The sequence below is a fragment of the Platalea leucorodia genome, assembly GCF_965183815.1.
Source record: "Platalea leucorodia genome assembly, chromosome: 3".
Lineage (NCBI taxonomy): Eukaryota > Metazoa > Chordata > Aves > Pelecaniformes > Threskiornithidae > Platalea > Platalea leucorodia.
Genome location: NC_138825.1, coordinates 57,767,647 through 57,783,743, shown reverse-complemented (window position 1 = coordinate 57,783,743; position 16,097 = coordinate 57,767,647). Strand labels below are relative to the sequence as shown.

Below are 16,097 nucleotides of genomic sequence, written 5' to 3'. Positions count from 1 at the left end.
TAGTTTTTGCAGCTTCATTCCACTGATGATTGCCAAGCAAGCTTTCAGCATTAATTGTGTCTCTGGCTGGGGTGTACACTATGGGCAAAACATACCGCTCTTTATGCGTTAAAATAGCTATTAAGACTCAGACTTCTTAGTCTTGCAGAGCTGGTAAAAGTTTCCTCTAAGCCTTGGTGCTTTCTTTCTCAGGTGCTGAGGTTGCTTGCCAGCGCTGTTCCCCAGCCCTGCAAGGGCTGGCGTTGGACTGGAGGCGTTTGACCGCCCCAGGCATGCTGTGCCAGGGCTGAGGGTTGCACGCTAAAAGGAAGTCGTCTGAGATCCCCACCTCACCGAGGTCAGCGGCTTGGAGGGAGACTTCTGCCAGGGGAAGAGGACTCACTGGAGAGAGATCATGGCCTCATCCCGACTAGTGGCAAGATCTAGAGATATTGCCAATGTCATGCAACGACTTCAAGGTAAGAGACTGACTCGGGCTGGCGCTTTCTGCCACCCATTCATAAATGGAGGTTCCTGGTTTTTACTGTAGTACACAGTCAGGACAATATTTCTGAAGTTTAATAACTGTTCTAAACTTATCTACTGGAAAATATTTGTAGTATATCTGAAGGGCTCTGCTTATGAGAGTCCTTTGATATAGCATTAATAGTGGTGTTTAAAAGCAGCTGGTATCACAAACGTCGATCCATGCGAGCGGCCACTGAATTGAAGATTATGAGACTTTGATTCTGTTTCTCCCCCGTGACCTGATTGTCCATCAGTTTTCTCGTAGAATAGACAATAGAAATTATATCTATCCTTTTCTCAGCTATGAAGTCTACAGGTAGATCTGCTCCACTGATAAACTAGTATTTATTAGTTAAGCCATACTTGCTGTCTCCAAACAAGAGCTGTACCTCATTATGTTGTTACGCATTGAATAATTCATAGGTCAATGAGCTAATTATTAGTGCTGAAGTTGGTGACCTTTCAGGATGTCTTTGCAGTATTCATTGAGTATTCATTATTTTTTTAAGTTCTTATAATAAAACATTATTAAAAAAAGGTATTGTCTTACTTTTTTAGAAGTTATACACCTGAATGCTGCAGCTAAAAGCTTGCATTGAGAATGTATGTTTTTGCTGAAACAATGCTATTGATTAGAAACAAATTGTCAGTGTGGCTGTAGGTTTCACTCCCATTAACTTTTAAACTTAATCTTAAATCCCTGACCTCTTCCTTTCTTTACACATCAGCTTCCACTGACTTCAACAAAAGCTTTTATGCACAAAACTCTTGCTACCCCTTCTGCATCTTCTAAATCTGGAAACTTTTATCATCCCATGGCTTTTCCTTTCATTTATTGTTTTTCACTTGAGGATATCTGAACTCAACTTCCCGCCACTAGATAAAACTAGCATGCGTAATTTCCACATAGCCTCAATAGTTTAGTATGAGAATAAATATGCAGATGCTGTCCTGTTTAGGCCCGCTACAGCACTTCTCCAACTCCAAAATACTCCTGATTGATGTTCCACGGAGTTTTCTACATTATTGTCTATCCTTGCTATTTTTATGTGTGTCTGCTAATTCTTAGGCTGCAGTCTCGGACAATGGTTGTTCAAAGTGCCCACAAACATAGAGCGAGGAAATACCCCCTGCCCAGAGAATTTGTGGTTTAAACATTAGGGTGAGACACTCCAGGTAGACACAAAGGAATGAGAGAGTGCAAGGGTACAGTGAGGCAACATTGCTCACAGAACAGGCAGGGGTATGTTATCTATGCATCTCAGTGTAGTATACATTTAAAAGTATACATTTAAAAGAAGTCACATTCTTAATAAGGATCCCAGAGAAAAAAACGAGAGACTTGAAGCAAGAAATGAAATAATTCTGAAACTGAGTGCCCTACTGAGGAATATGAAGAAATGCATGTGAGAAATAGTAGAGGTGCTCGAAGGTTATGAAGGCACGTTGCAAAGGAAAGGATCAGGGAAGATTATCCAGGCTGGTACTCTAAAGCAATGAGTAAGGAGGATGCTACAGGAGCTATGTGGACTATTAATTATCAAATTGTTATGTACTAACTTTCTATAAAGCTGTTGCTGACAAAATGGCTGTTCTGTTTATTTGCACTCCATTTTTTTTACATAATTGTTTTTTATTTTTGTGTGTTTTGCTCTGTAGAGATCTGATATATAGTTCAGTCAGCTATATGTGGGTTTTTCCTTTTTGGAAATTAAGCAAAAATAGTTAAGTGACCTTTTAAGTGAAGACACTTTAGAAGAAAATGTATGAACTAAATGCAAACTAACACACAATGCCAAATTTGAAGTCATGCCTCTAACTGGATTCTTTGCTTCTCAGATGAAATCAGTTCAGCTTGGTATTGCTGGGATCTAAGTTTTGCTGCAGAAGCACTATTTCGATACTTCACCTGTGCCAAGACTGGAGTGCTTGGAGCCTAAGTCTTTTTTTAGTCTGTAGTTCTGCATTATGGATGAGCAGGCAATCTGCACTGCAACTACCTTAGCCCATGTGAATTAAGGTTGCTCTACCTTTCAGAAATTATAGTCAATTGAAATAGGAGCAGGTATGGACACAGGAACACAGAGATACTTCTTGGTGTGTTTGCATGGCAGGCCAAAATTGGTGCAGTTGGAGCTGGGTGCGTAGCTCAAGGTGAGAGTGGAATTGACAGTATTCATGGTGTAACGGGAACGGAGATGGTTTGGGGGATCCCCAGTCCGTGCCGAGCAGCAGTTGTGCTTTACAACACCTCCTTTTGTACCTGGCCGTAAGCTGAGGCAGGGGAGTTCTTGTGTGACACTGTCAGAGAGTGCTGCAAGATGTCAGTGCTGGGAATTTGTCAAGATTGCGGGAGAGAGGTAAAGCAAGCTGTGCTCCCTCCTCCACATCGTTGTCTCGTATTCGCCTGACAGGTTTCCAGTAAGTGCGTTTGTGGTGAGAGTGTGTAGGAAAGACCATAAAAATACCACTCTTTACTGGGATTCTCAACACCAGTTTTGAAATCTCTGCTGTACATACGGCAACTGAATGCAATTATATCAGCTCTCCTAAAAACTGTCAGAGAGCAACAAAGTTGGTTCTAGTGTTGCTTTGTTGTTTTTTTTTTTTTTTAATAAAAAAAAAATGTAGACACTTCCTTTTGTTGGTGATTATGACACTTGCAATACACTCTGTAAATGTTACAGAGTTTTTGAATAAGACTGCATATCACTGCCTCAGAAATCCACTTGGGACAAACAATCATAAAGCTGTGCAGTGTGCTGGACTGTGGGTTTGTATGCAAGTGGGTATGCAACCTGTCTTATCCTGTGGTGCCCAGACAAAAACTTGGTGCAGTATTGCTCTCTCTGCCCAGAAGAATGGAGGATCTACTCCTTCAGGCAGTGCACAGGAGAGAGGTTGGCATTGAGAATAAGATTTATCATCTCAAACTTCATCATCCCTGTCATCCTAATAAAAACTGAGACATAGGGCTATTCCTTATAGCTCAGTGTGCACTCAAGGGAGAGAGACAGGCCTCTCCAGAAGGAGTATGATCCCTTGTCACTTGAATTTTGATTAATAAGGCCATGTTTTTGAAGCAAAAATCCTTCCTATTATATTTTAATTCTGGGAATTTTATAACATGTATAATAGGCAAGGGTTGCAGAAAAGAATGGCCTTAAATGGGCGTGGGGGGTGTCTCTGAGGAAAGGTTAATCATAATTGGGAAGGTAGGTATAAATCCACAGAAGCCATCTCACTCTTTTGCTAGACACATACCCTTAGCTGCATCTGGCATCTTCCACTAGCTTCTGCTTACTGCTTATCCTTCCCTCAGCACTCGCCCGAATGGTGCTACCTTACTTGGTGCTCAGGGGCTGCCAGGTCCCTCCCACCTGGGTCAGGCAGGTTGGGCTTTCAGGGACATAAATGGTGGTGTGACTGCTACTGGAACTAATGCAACCTAAGGCAGGTGTTTAAAAAGGGTATAATTAATTTTTTTTTAAAGTGTCTGTCTCTACTAATGGGCTGCAGAGAGACCTGAGAGAGTATAGAGGTGACACCTGATTTTTTTTATTGCTGAATTTAAAAGCACGAGCATCCTTGTGGTACTACAGAATGAACTGATGACATTCTTTAGTGTTGTTGTCTTTGCATAATTTATTCCTTTCTAGCACAGATCAAGGTTTTCTACAGTGCCTCATGCTTCCTAGTTTACTTGTTCGTATTATAAAAGCACTCACAAAACCTGAGCAGAACTGGTGTACACCACCAATTTGAGTGATGTTCCTGGGATTGTCTTTGGGATTACTTGGGGGATTAAATGCCAACTGGCACAAAAGCACTGTTCCTTAGCCTATAGGAAGTGCAAGTTTCACTAGCGTTATAGCTGGTCATACACTAAAGATTCTTACAGCATTTTTAATAGCTGCAAATAACAAAGCAAGGAGTGCTGGAAAACAAGCTAGTAAAACCCTTATGCCTTTGTAATCTCTGCCATAATGAAATTCAGTCTTTTCCATAAGTTCTACAGTGTTACAGGCAAAACGCAGTCATGCACATGCTGTTCTGAAAAACAGCCAGTGTCCCATTCTTCTGGACCTTGTCACTTCTGTATACTGACTTGCTCTTACCGGCTTGTAAGGTGATGTTGAACAGTCACTGTATCATAGCAGTACTGCAGGCTTTTCTCATTCCCACTTTTCCCTCCCTCTATTTGTTTCCTCCAATTTCTCATTTAGTAGTCTGTGCTGGGTAGAGATTTTTCTCAGTGGCACTGTGTTCGTTATTGGGTGGTCCATTTAGTCAAGCAGGACATTTTTGTCCTTATCTGTAGTAGATCACAAAAATTTAATCTGCACTACAATCCTAACCTACATGCCACCCCAATTAAGTTGCTCTGGTATCACTGATCTTTTCAGACTGTTATCCATTTTAACCCCATTCAGTAAAACCAGTGCTAGGGTGTACAAAGTACAGCAGTTTAAACAATATACTGTTACAAGACAATCACTTTGTGGTCTTAAAAAAACCCTCAACAAATTATATGAAAGCATAATTTTTTTTTCTCCATCTTCTGTTAGGTTCTGGGTTGCACCATTGTTCTTGTAAAGGTCTTAAGCTCATTTTGGCTTGCGGGAATCTTGGGCTTTTGTAAACTCCCTGTAGAGAGACTTTGTAGTCCAGGAAGAGTTATGGTGGGAAAGCAAGCAACATGGTCATTCAAGACCCACTGTGATCGAAAGGAGCCATAGTTGTTCTGGTAATCTTCACACACTCCTGAAAAGCTTCAATACACACAAGTCAAAGTAGCTTAAAGTCCAGTCCTTGTTTCATGTAAAGTTACCTACAACTGAGTATCATCTGTAATTTTAATGCCTTCCTTATATTAGCACTATTCACAGAACATTGCAGGTTGGTGTTTTTCTGGATTGTCATTCCTTTTTTTTTTTTTTCCGACCTCTTAAGTTTTGACTCTTCTTTTCCTTCCTTTTACATCCTAGCATTTCTTTTCCATGCTGTGCTAGCAGTAGCCATTAATCAACAGTAGATTTTTTTTTTCTGTTTAGCTGATAGGCACTTCGTTAATATGTACCTTCATCGGTCTTTTCCTTTGGTTGTTTTCTAAGTCAACAGTGCCAAGAGCCACAGTTTAACATTAAGCTAAGCTGATTTAACAGATACCTGCTACTGAAAGCTACCTTGCTTCACTGCATGTGTGTTTCCAACTTTCTTTCCACCAGTGCTCTTTCTCCTCTTACCTTAGACCTGGACCAGCTGAAAATTGGTCTGTAGAGGTCCGCTGAGCTCCTGCCAAAAAGGCAAATGGCAGGGTCTCCCCTTTCAGTGCCAGTTACCATTTTATCTTCTGCAAAATCAAACTGCAATGTCACATTTGTAAATGTGACTGAGACTGAAAAGGTGTGGTTGGTCAGAAAGGGCATGCTGCATACCTTGCACAGTTGAGTTTTACCCCCGCACCACAGATACTACCCCAGTTAAGGTTTCCTTCTGTCCAGTTTGCTGGTGTGTACTGGTTCCATGTAGTCCTGCTGCTGCTGCTGCCTTTTCTTTGCAATCTTTCACTCTCTGAAATGTCCCAGCTTGATTCCTGCAGCTTTCTTGGATCTAGAAGATTCTTGAGTTACAAAAGATGCCAGTGTAAATTATTAGCCTCTTAGGTGAGCAAGTCTTGTAACTTAGACAATTCATTAGACATTGGCAGTGCATTAAAGGAAAATAGACTCTTTTGACTCTATTGACTCTGTAGACTATATGACCTGAAGGCCAAGTAAATCTAAATGATGACTTGGGAATGTGAATAGCATTGTAGCCCATGTGTTACTTAACAGGAGGAATTTGAGCAGGATTTCAATCTTTTTTTTTTTTTTAGTGTAAGAAAATTTAAGTTCATATTACTTCAAAACAAAATATTGAAATATAAGATTTATGTGTGAAGGTTAAGACAGCTGGAAAAAATCATAGCTGAAAAGGAAATCATTAGAGAGTAAAAAAGAAAGAGAAAGGAGATCAAGTGTTTTCATTTACTACAACAAAAACATGTGAAAAGGTTAGGCTGCAGCCAGGGGTATTCAGGTTAAATATTAGTTAACATTGGATAAGGAAAGTTACTAAGGCTAGCTGTGAAATCACCATTGCTAGAAGTATGTAATTCTGCTTTATGCATATAGAAACAAGTCCTGTGAGAATTCAGTTCAGGCCTCTTCTGACCCAGGTATCTGATAGTAATAATGTGATGTATTGCTGGCAGAGACAAGTTCTGAGCTACCTGTAGATGTTGTAGAAACATACGGGAAAGGATAACAAACATTTAAATAGTAGAACAAATGACTACAGTATGCACTGAATTCTAGGTATCATGTAGTAGAATGTTTTGTCATATATAGAGCAATAAGTATCTCTGTAAAAAGAACCTTATGATTTTTTTTTTTACTGCAGTCAGCTTTCATTTCTTTAATGAGAACACAGTCCTGGGGCAGTCTGTGCAATGCAGCATTTGTTTTAGTGCAGCATGGTCCTATTTTTTGATTTTTAGAGTTTTTCCTTTGTTAACAAATTCCAAGTTAGTGATTTAAAATATATTTTTTAATTTTTTAAACTTAATATTATCATCTCATTGCTTACACTTTTCTACTGATTTTTCTTCCTAAATTAATAATCTAATGTAAATCAATGTATTCCTACTTACTTTTTTTCCTTGCTTGCGCTTTTGATGATCACAGCACAGTTCTAACAGGTTGGTAAACTAATCTGTGCTCCCCTTTCTACCTGGTTGATGGTCAACCAGGATACAAAGCACTGAAAATCACACAGGTGATATAAATGACAAACACATATTTGCATTTGAGTTGCTACTTAGGAAAAATCAATATTTTTTTTCTGTTTTCATCTGGGATAAAGTATATATTTAGGGCAGAAAATGGTTGACATAGTAGTGTCTCACACTGAGATTGCTTTCATTTGGTTCTGGAGGGACACAGTTCAAAAACTGAAATTCTTCTCATATGCTACTATTAAAACACTGAGGACAGGATTCATTAGGCAAAATGCAGGAGGCAAAATGCAAGAGGAGAATCCTCCTTGGATCGCTTTATAGGCAGTGGTTAAAAATGGTGCTTCTGAAATATAGTACATATCCAAAATATGTCAGGCGAATTGTGTTTTATATGAACCTGTCTTCAGCAGCTTCACTCTGCTCAGTCTGGTTTGACAAGTTCATATGTAGGCATCCACGCTGCAGCTGTTTAACGTTGGTTGTGATAAATCCCTATCTGAGGCTCAAAAACTGTTTTCAGTTAAGACTTTATCTTAAAATAACATCTGCCATATTTGTTACTGCTGTGAAAGGGGTGATATTTCAAGAAGTCTAAATAGGAACAATTACGTGTCAATTTTGAGGGTTTAGTGAAGATAAAGATTTTGAGAAGGAAAATATTACAGTGATGAGTACTTCTGAGAGCACCCCCTCTATTCTGACAGGCCGCTAGACAAATAGTTATTTTAGTAATAGTGTTGGGCTGCGGCTATCAGGAAGCAGAATAGCTTCAAAGTATTATGATGTCAGGTTTTCTTTGCAGATTATGACGTTTTTCATTTGTCTGTTTTGTGACTTCTAATTCATTTCCTGTTTATGTTAGACTAGACTGCAGGCCTGAAAAATTAAGCTGTATCTTCTCACAACTGTGCTGTAGTATCTTCCTACAACACATCATGTACATTTTGGTGTATTACTAAATTTGAGCATAGCAAATTGTCATCATCATAAATAAGCCTCCCTTTTGGAATGCCATCTCTGTTGTTTTTTAATACTGAAGGAACAGAAAATTGCAGAAGGACATGTCTCTTGTTCTTAGTTACTAATTCATAAGCATTAAAAGAGTTTTGTAGAGGAACTGTTGCTGGCCATGCTTGTATACTGACATAGAGACTTCTGAAGTGTAAAGGCAAAATATTTCAGTGAGAAAGTTCTACTGTTTTCCTGTAATCCTGTTTTTCCCTTTCGTGGAAATCAGAAGCTTCACCACCTTTAATTATCAGGATGATAATATACTTCAGAGAATATACTTGAAGGTAGATAAAACACACAGATAAAAAATAACACCCAACAATTATTAGCAATTTATTCCACAGACTATTTCTAGAATGCAGTTTTTATTTTGTACTTTAGACTTCATTTGCTTAAAAATATCCTAGTTTCTGTCACAAAGCTTCTCCTTGTGAGTCATATCACAGAATTCTAATTTTAGACTCACACTGAGGTTTTTTAGATGGTAGTTGTATGTATCCAAGTGAATCGTCTATTATTGTGTACAAGAAAACAGGCTACTTGTTCTGCCTTTCATCTAAGATGAGAAGGAGCCTTATGAGAAAAGTGTCAACAACCTATTAAGAATCCAACAGTCTATTTAAAAAAAAAGAAAGGAAAAAAAAGAAAAAAAAAAAAAACAACAACAACAAAAAAAAAAAACAAAACAAAAAAAAAAACAAAAAAAAAACAAAACAAAAAAACCAACACCCCCCCCCCCCCCCCAGCTCTTTGGAATTTATTTCTCCATAGTAAACGAAGAAGAGATGTTTGAAATAGATTACATTTTATAGTAAATTGTAACTGATTACTTAATTACACAGCTAATATAGTCGAATCCTGATTGCTTATTTTTGGGGGTGTATGTTTTATTTTTCTCATTTGTTAGTAGACTTTAATTTGGGACCAGTCCACATATAATGTTCTTTTCAGAAGGTGCGTGAAGGAACTAGGGCTAATTGTAAAAGCCAGCCTCCGTCCTGTCCATTGAAACAGATCCTGGCTTATTTTGGGTTCTCAGTGATTATTTTAGTTCAATATCAGAACTGCTAGGGAACTAGTAGAAAAGCATCCTGATGTTTCAGGGTAAATAACCTCCAGGTAAGCGTGGAAGAAGGAGTAATGCTGAGTTGCTGCACGGTGAAGACAGTTCCTCTTGGGCTCCAGCCCAGCCCCGGCACAGCCTGCCTGGAGGCCAAGACCCCACATCTCAACTGCTCTCCCTGCTCTCTGGTTTATCTGTCTCTCATGCTTTCCCTGCTGAGGAGTCATGGTTGTTAACATATAGCGTTGTGAAATATTGTTTGGAGTTTCATTACATGGAACGTAAACATTAACATATTAAGAGACATTATTTGTGAAGCTTCTTTTACTGTAATTTCACTAGATTTTATGTAATTACATTTCCGTATTTGTTACATAGTCTTCAGTACTTTTAAGAGGATTATGCCCTCACTGATGCACATTGGTTTAAGTGTCTATGGAGAATGCACGTAATCTCTTTATAACACTGTTAGGCTTGTGACACAAACCTGCAAAACCTATGAATCTCCAAGCTGAAGACTGTCATTATATTCACCCTGATATGAGATATATCTGGAACATGTAATAGTATCTTGTATCTGCATAGCTGTTGCTGTGGAATGAGTTACCCAAAACACCGAGTTGCTTTTTAGCTATGCCAGTTTAATTCCCAGCGAAAATTCATCATCCCCTTACAGAGATGCCAAAGGCTTGCACAAATGTGGTATACGGCTCCTATGCTTTCTGCACCTTACTCATACAGGGCAGCTGGTGTAGCTTGTCATAACTGCATAGGCTGTCATGCCTCCACCAGCTTGCTTGCAGGTTATCATTGGCGTACCTGGAGAGGTACAGCTTCTTCACCGTGCAGTGCCAAGGACCGTATGTCGGTGTGGACTTTCTGTACATCTTTACTCAAGGCGCTGTTGCGAGAAAGCCGCTCACTTCCAGACCTTGTGAATGCAGCAGCTGTTCTGTAAAGGCTTTATCTCAAGCTCATTAAAACAAAGGAAAAATCTTCTTTCCATAAGGTGAAGGGAATGAACTATAATAGCAATAGTAGGCGAAGGGGGGAGAGGGGGGAAACCTTACATACAAGATCACAGTATTCAAGAAGATGCGGGGCCAAGCCAGTGTAGCAAAGCAAAATATTTATTTGCTTATAGTGCCTAGTAGATGAAAAAAGAAAAAAAGAAAAAAGCTCACTTAGGAATGGAGACTGTAGTCTTCAGACTTGACTGTTGATAAGAAATTATGGTTATTTGTGGTAAATTCAGTTTTTGGACTGTGCTTTCATTCTCCCAAGGAAATTAAAGTAAATCATTATTACAGTTGAGCTTGTGTAAAGTCCCATCTCTTCTTTCTGTTTGTTTTGGCCAGAGTTTCTATTTTATTGTCTCATTTGCTAAGATGTCCTTAGGCTTTGCCAGGTTCAAGTGGTGCAGCCATTCCTGGTACTGAGTCAGAACTGAGACTGCAAACTGATGCTTGCTTAGTAGACAGTTGCAGGTACAGCCAAATTTTCTCTCTTACTTGACTTTTGTTAATAACAACAACAAAAAAACCCACCTGTTTAGGTCCACTGGGTAGTCTAGAAACACCATGTGATTTTTCAGGAGAGAATCAAGAATCGGCATCACCAGTTACAACAGTTATGAGCTAGTAAGCCAGTCACTGTACCAACCCAATCATTTTGTTATTAGTCAGATTGGCTACATACTTGAGTGCTGTTTTACAGCCTGGATGCTGCTATTCCATTCACACGTGGGTGAAGCTGATGTGCCTTGTCACAGTGGCAAGGACAAGAAATACCTTTCAATGGAAGTCACAAAGCTTGTACTCCCATCCAAATGAGGAGAGAAATGTTCAGGAATCAACCCTTCGCTGAGATTTGCAGCCCAGCTGGCATTTTTCCCCCAGTGGAGTGCATTGTCACAGATACTCAGGCCATGGTGGGGTGAGGTGATGCTTAAGGAAGCCAAGAGTCAAGCTTGTGGACAGAAGAGACAGAGGTGAGACCATCCAATGATCAATCACAAATCAGTGAAAAACCAAATGTGATCAAACTGCCATGTTAGCAGAGGTCTTCTGGGCATAAAGCTTTGTTAGTAGATGTGAGGTGCAGTAATAAAACATGGATAATCATACCCTGACTTGAGACTGATTAGATAGGACATAAGGCTAATTAACCTGGATTTCTGGCTTCTTTGCATTACTGAAGTTGTGCAATGCAGGAAGAATAACATTTGAAAAGGCATTTGGGCACCTAGAGATAGATATTGTCATAAAAAGGCATGATGTGCATTTTTTTATACCTCTTTAGATGCCTTTCTTCAACTTCAAAGACTTAAGTACCTTATAATCTGATCCATAAACATACAAATAAAGTGGATTAAAAATCTTCAATGGTATTAGCATTCAGAAATTGGAAATTTATTATTTGCAAATGTATTTAGTACCCTCAACATAGTTAATATTTCTAAACCTAAATACTTATTTATCAGCAGTTGTGAGCTAAAGTAAGTAAGTGGGCTATCCTGGAACTACTAATTTTGTTCTTTAGTGCCATGTCCATTGTATAAAAGTGAAGCCATGTGACAACCTTGTTTACATTTGTAAAACACATATCCATCCTACCAAAACATAATAGCCATAATGAAGATTGGATTCTGCTTTTTCATTCAAATTAAACCTTTTTTGAATACAAAGCTCTGAATCTTACTGTGAGGCTTCTTCTTTCTGCTTCTGAAAGAGACAAAGTTTGTTTTTTTTTTTCTTTCTTTTTTTTTTTTTTCTTTTTCCTTTCTTTTTCTCTTTTTTTTTCTGGCTGGCTGACTATCTCAGGAGCAGAAAATCTGCTGCTTCTCCATCACAATGTATCATGGAAGGGAGAAGACTTTAGTTGTATAATCTGCTTTCTTGGTCTTGCTTTCCAGAATTGCCTTTTGTTTGGACACTTTGGTTAGCTTGTACACAGCCTCTTTGCATAAGTCTTCTTTCATAATCCTGAGCCTGCCTTTTCATTTCTGTGGTTACTAAGAAAGCTGGAGGTGTGACCAACGGCCAGAAGTGATTTGAATAAATAAAAGGAATCATGAACAGTTAATTGTTGTGTTTACATCTAGTTTCTAAGAGACTAATAGTTCATGCTCACTGTCTCTATGTGTTTGTATTTGAGATCCTGGGCACATTGAAATCCTGTGTTCCCTGGGGAAATGTGTGTCTGCACAAAAAAGTACACTTCATATTTGTATTTATCAGTAAGAAGTCTTCAGGTTTGAATAGGAAATTACATACATTCATGAATGAGATTAGATAATGGTATGCCATTGTGCTAATTCTTAAGTAGTCAAGGTTTTTTTCTAATTTTTTTTTTTTGTTAGATTTTTGAAAGAGAGAGGTATGCAAATATGTAATGAAGTAGCACATTTTGACCTGTGAGTGTGGTAAGGATAGTTAATATCACTTTCCAGATGGGAATTGAAACAAAGGAAGGTCTTGTTCTCACCCACCGCTATGAAAGTATAGGATGCAGCATGGCCTTTACTGCAGTCAGGAAGAATAAATCAGTTCCTAAAACTCTACTGAGTTGGTTAAGTACCAGCTCAGATCTACAAATCAGGTGCACATCTGTCTACCAATAGAATTCAGGTGCACATGTACCTACCCGTAGCTACTAATAGTTATTTCTGTTTATTATTAATAGCTGGTTGTTCCTATTGAAGGCCCAAAATAGCGGGAACTGTGTCATCAGGAATAGGAAGTAGCTTGAAATTTGGTTTAAAAATTGCAACTTACACATTCAACAGCATGTTTGAAGAGTCACACTGTAAGTTTCAACAGCGTATTTTCTTCAAGTTTTCTATATTATTATATGTTAGTAACCAAACATTTTGGAAATCGTATAGGCTGCAGTGCTTTTTTAAAAAAATAATTTATTCTTGGCATCGTTAAAATGGTAAACCGCATAGTCACAAATACGCAGCTATTTAAAACAACAGGCACGACAATACAATGATTGTTCTCCTACTGAAATGCAAGCTGCCAGCAGACTTGTATTTTGAATTAGACCAAATCTGGAATCTATGCCATTTCTCTTACAGATTTCAGTGACATAGTTAATTAACATAACATTAGTGCCAGTGGTTAAGGAGGTCAGGTTATTCTCACAGGCTTATGATAAAGTTTAAAAGTATTGAGCTGAATTGTGTTAATGTCACAGGTAATGCAAAAGAAAGATAAACAGACTGACATGAAAATGTGCATGGAACTTTCTTTGTAGGGAAGGAAAACATTGGAGTCAATTAATCAAAATTCTGGACACTTAGCTACTTCTTGTTGCCAAAGCAGAAAGTGTAAAGCACAGAAATCGGAGCCGAGTGAAAGACTAAATGGCCTTAAAGAGAAAAAGCCCATTTTGCAAAAAAAAAAAAAAAAAAGTCTTTTTAACGCTTTCTTTGCATCTACTAGCAAGATAAACTTTTAATTACAAGTTAGGAAAAAACCTATTAATAATTATTTCAGAGAAACAGAACAAACTAACACATAGGAATACACATAGAAGTGAAAGAAGAAGTGAAATGAAAGCAAAAGGAACCCATGTAGCCTTCTGATAGGTTGAAATGTTGGAAAAAAAATTAGTGAGGAAAGGAGATTGGATACCAAGAACTGCAATAACATTGCCTTGAAAAATGAAAATGGAAAGAGAAGCTGCTTTACATCTCTAAAGACAGAAAATACCATAGCAAGAGTTTTAACTGTGTTATTGGTTGTGAACTGTCTCAGCCTCAATCAACATCTAAGAGCATGCTTGCCCTGAAGTTTGGTTTTAATGTAGTAGTTTATTGTGGAGGCACTGTACAGTATCTGCTAGCAAAAGACCTATCTGCATTCCTCTGAGGACCTACCTCAGTGAGAAATCAAACCTAGATTGCCAACTATGGTCTCGGTATTCTGTTTCAAAATCCTTACACTCAAAAAGGAGAAGTCTTTCATCTGAATTACTGATTTTAGTTCTGAGTACAATCAAAATGTCTATGCCATCATTACTTGCTTGCCCCCTATCAGGATTTGACTGTTTGCTAATTACTGGGTGATGGGTGGATGCTGGGTCGTGCTTCCCTGATCCTGAAGCATTCTCTTGCTCTTGCTCTGGCGATGAGTTCTGAATTATACAGCAAGAGCTGTTCATTAGTCTGTTATAAAGAAGTACCTCCATTTCTTCTCTCTTACTGATAAAGGGGCCTTGTTTTCTAGGTCATTACTTCAGTTTCCAAATAATTTGAAGCCCTGAGTCCATGTAATTAGACTAGTTTCAGACTAGTCAATTGTTACCTTCTGGTTTTCTCTGGGCTCTTTTACTAAACCATATTGCTTGGATTCCTTTACACTTTCAAAACTGTCAATTTCATTACATCTTTTACTAATAAATGACTTGGGTGAGAGCAAGTTATTTTAGCATTATCTAAACTTCAACATTATTTACCTTTTTGCTGCAGAACCAGAAGCAGAAAGAATTAAAAGCTTGTTAATAGCTGATATTTGACTACTATTAAGAATGTGGAATCATTATTGGTTCAGATTTATTTTTAGGCATTGTCATCTAGATTTATATTCTGGCATAGAAACATTTAACCTGAGATGCTGAGATCTAAAGATACAACTCAATAGCTTGTCACTGAAAGCCATATGCTGCATTTACATGACCTCTGTCATTCTGTCTTAAACCAGTGCTACAGGATTCTGATTGTCTGCTCTCCAGAAATCTTTTTTCCTCAGTGACTGGACAGAATTTGTGGCTGATTGCCAGCAATGCTGGACATAAGCTGCTTTGACAGATTTACCCTTTTAAAGCTGTGCTTTATTTGGAGGGAAAATTGTCTCCTTTCCCACACACACAAAAACAAAACAAAACAAAAAAACAACCCTTCAGAATGCGACTGAGATAAACCTAGTGCTAAAGAGAAAAAATCACTATGGCAAATGAATCCCAAGCTTAAGATTTTTAAGTTCACTAGGTCTCTGTAACCACAGTGAGGACTGACTGTACTTTGCCGTTCACCAATAAAGACGAAATCAGATTAAGTTGTTGGCTAGTGATATAATGTATAATCTAATAATCTAATTTCTCTAGTTTCCCTTTTTCCTCCCATTTTAGCATCAAAATTAAGAGCATGTATACATCTAAACTTTTTCCTACAACTGATACTCAAATACAGATTGAAAATGTAGTTGATATACTAGTATAAGCCTCTTAACTGCTGTATGGAAAACATGCAGGGCTTGCAGCTGATGCGTTGTCCTTGAGGAAGAAGCTAGGCAGTTTGGTGAAGGCTGAGACAGACATTTTGGAGAAGCTAGCACAAGATGCACCAGATAAGACTGCGACCTAACCTGAAATAATTCATAATTGAGAAGCCAGGAGAGCCTGTGATCCTCTTGTACTGATCACCTACACAATTTCAGAATTCAGTCCTGAGTGATGGTGTGTCTTCTGTAAGCACATAAAAGTGAGAAGTGGAGTGGAAAAGGGCACAAGGAACCTCTTCTCCGTTTACCAGGTTGATTAGTGAGGGGGAGGGGGAGAGAACATAGAAAGGAGGAAATTGTCCAAATGAACAAGTTCCTCTTACCTCTTTTGATAAGCATTTTGCATTTTGCAAGTAGAGATTACCTAACAATCCAACATAGCAAATTTACAGAAATAGCAGAAGTTGCTCTGTTCAAAGGCAGCACCTCTCAACACGGACTTAGTGGA

The 16,097-nt window shown here is 38.4% G+C and overlaps 1 protein-coding gene across 2 annotated transcripts in view; it reads left to right on the top strand.

The window, feature by feature from the left end:
- The first annotated feature begins 336 nt into the window (after nucleotides 1-336).
- SYNE1 (spectrin repeat containing nuclear envelope protein 1) overlaps nucleotides 337-16,097 on the top strand; it is a 310,346-nt gene continuing 294,585 nt past the window's right edge. For both annotated transcript variants that reach the window (XM_082306888.1, XM_082306887.1), the window contains exon 1: nucleotides 337-458. In XM_082306888.1, the coding sequence (XP_082163014.1) occupies nucleotides 395-458 (64 nt within the window). In that variant the 5' untranslated portion in view covers nucleotides 337-394. The remainder of the gene's footprint in view (nucleotides 459-16,097) is intronic.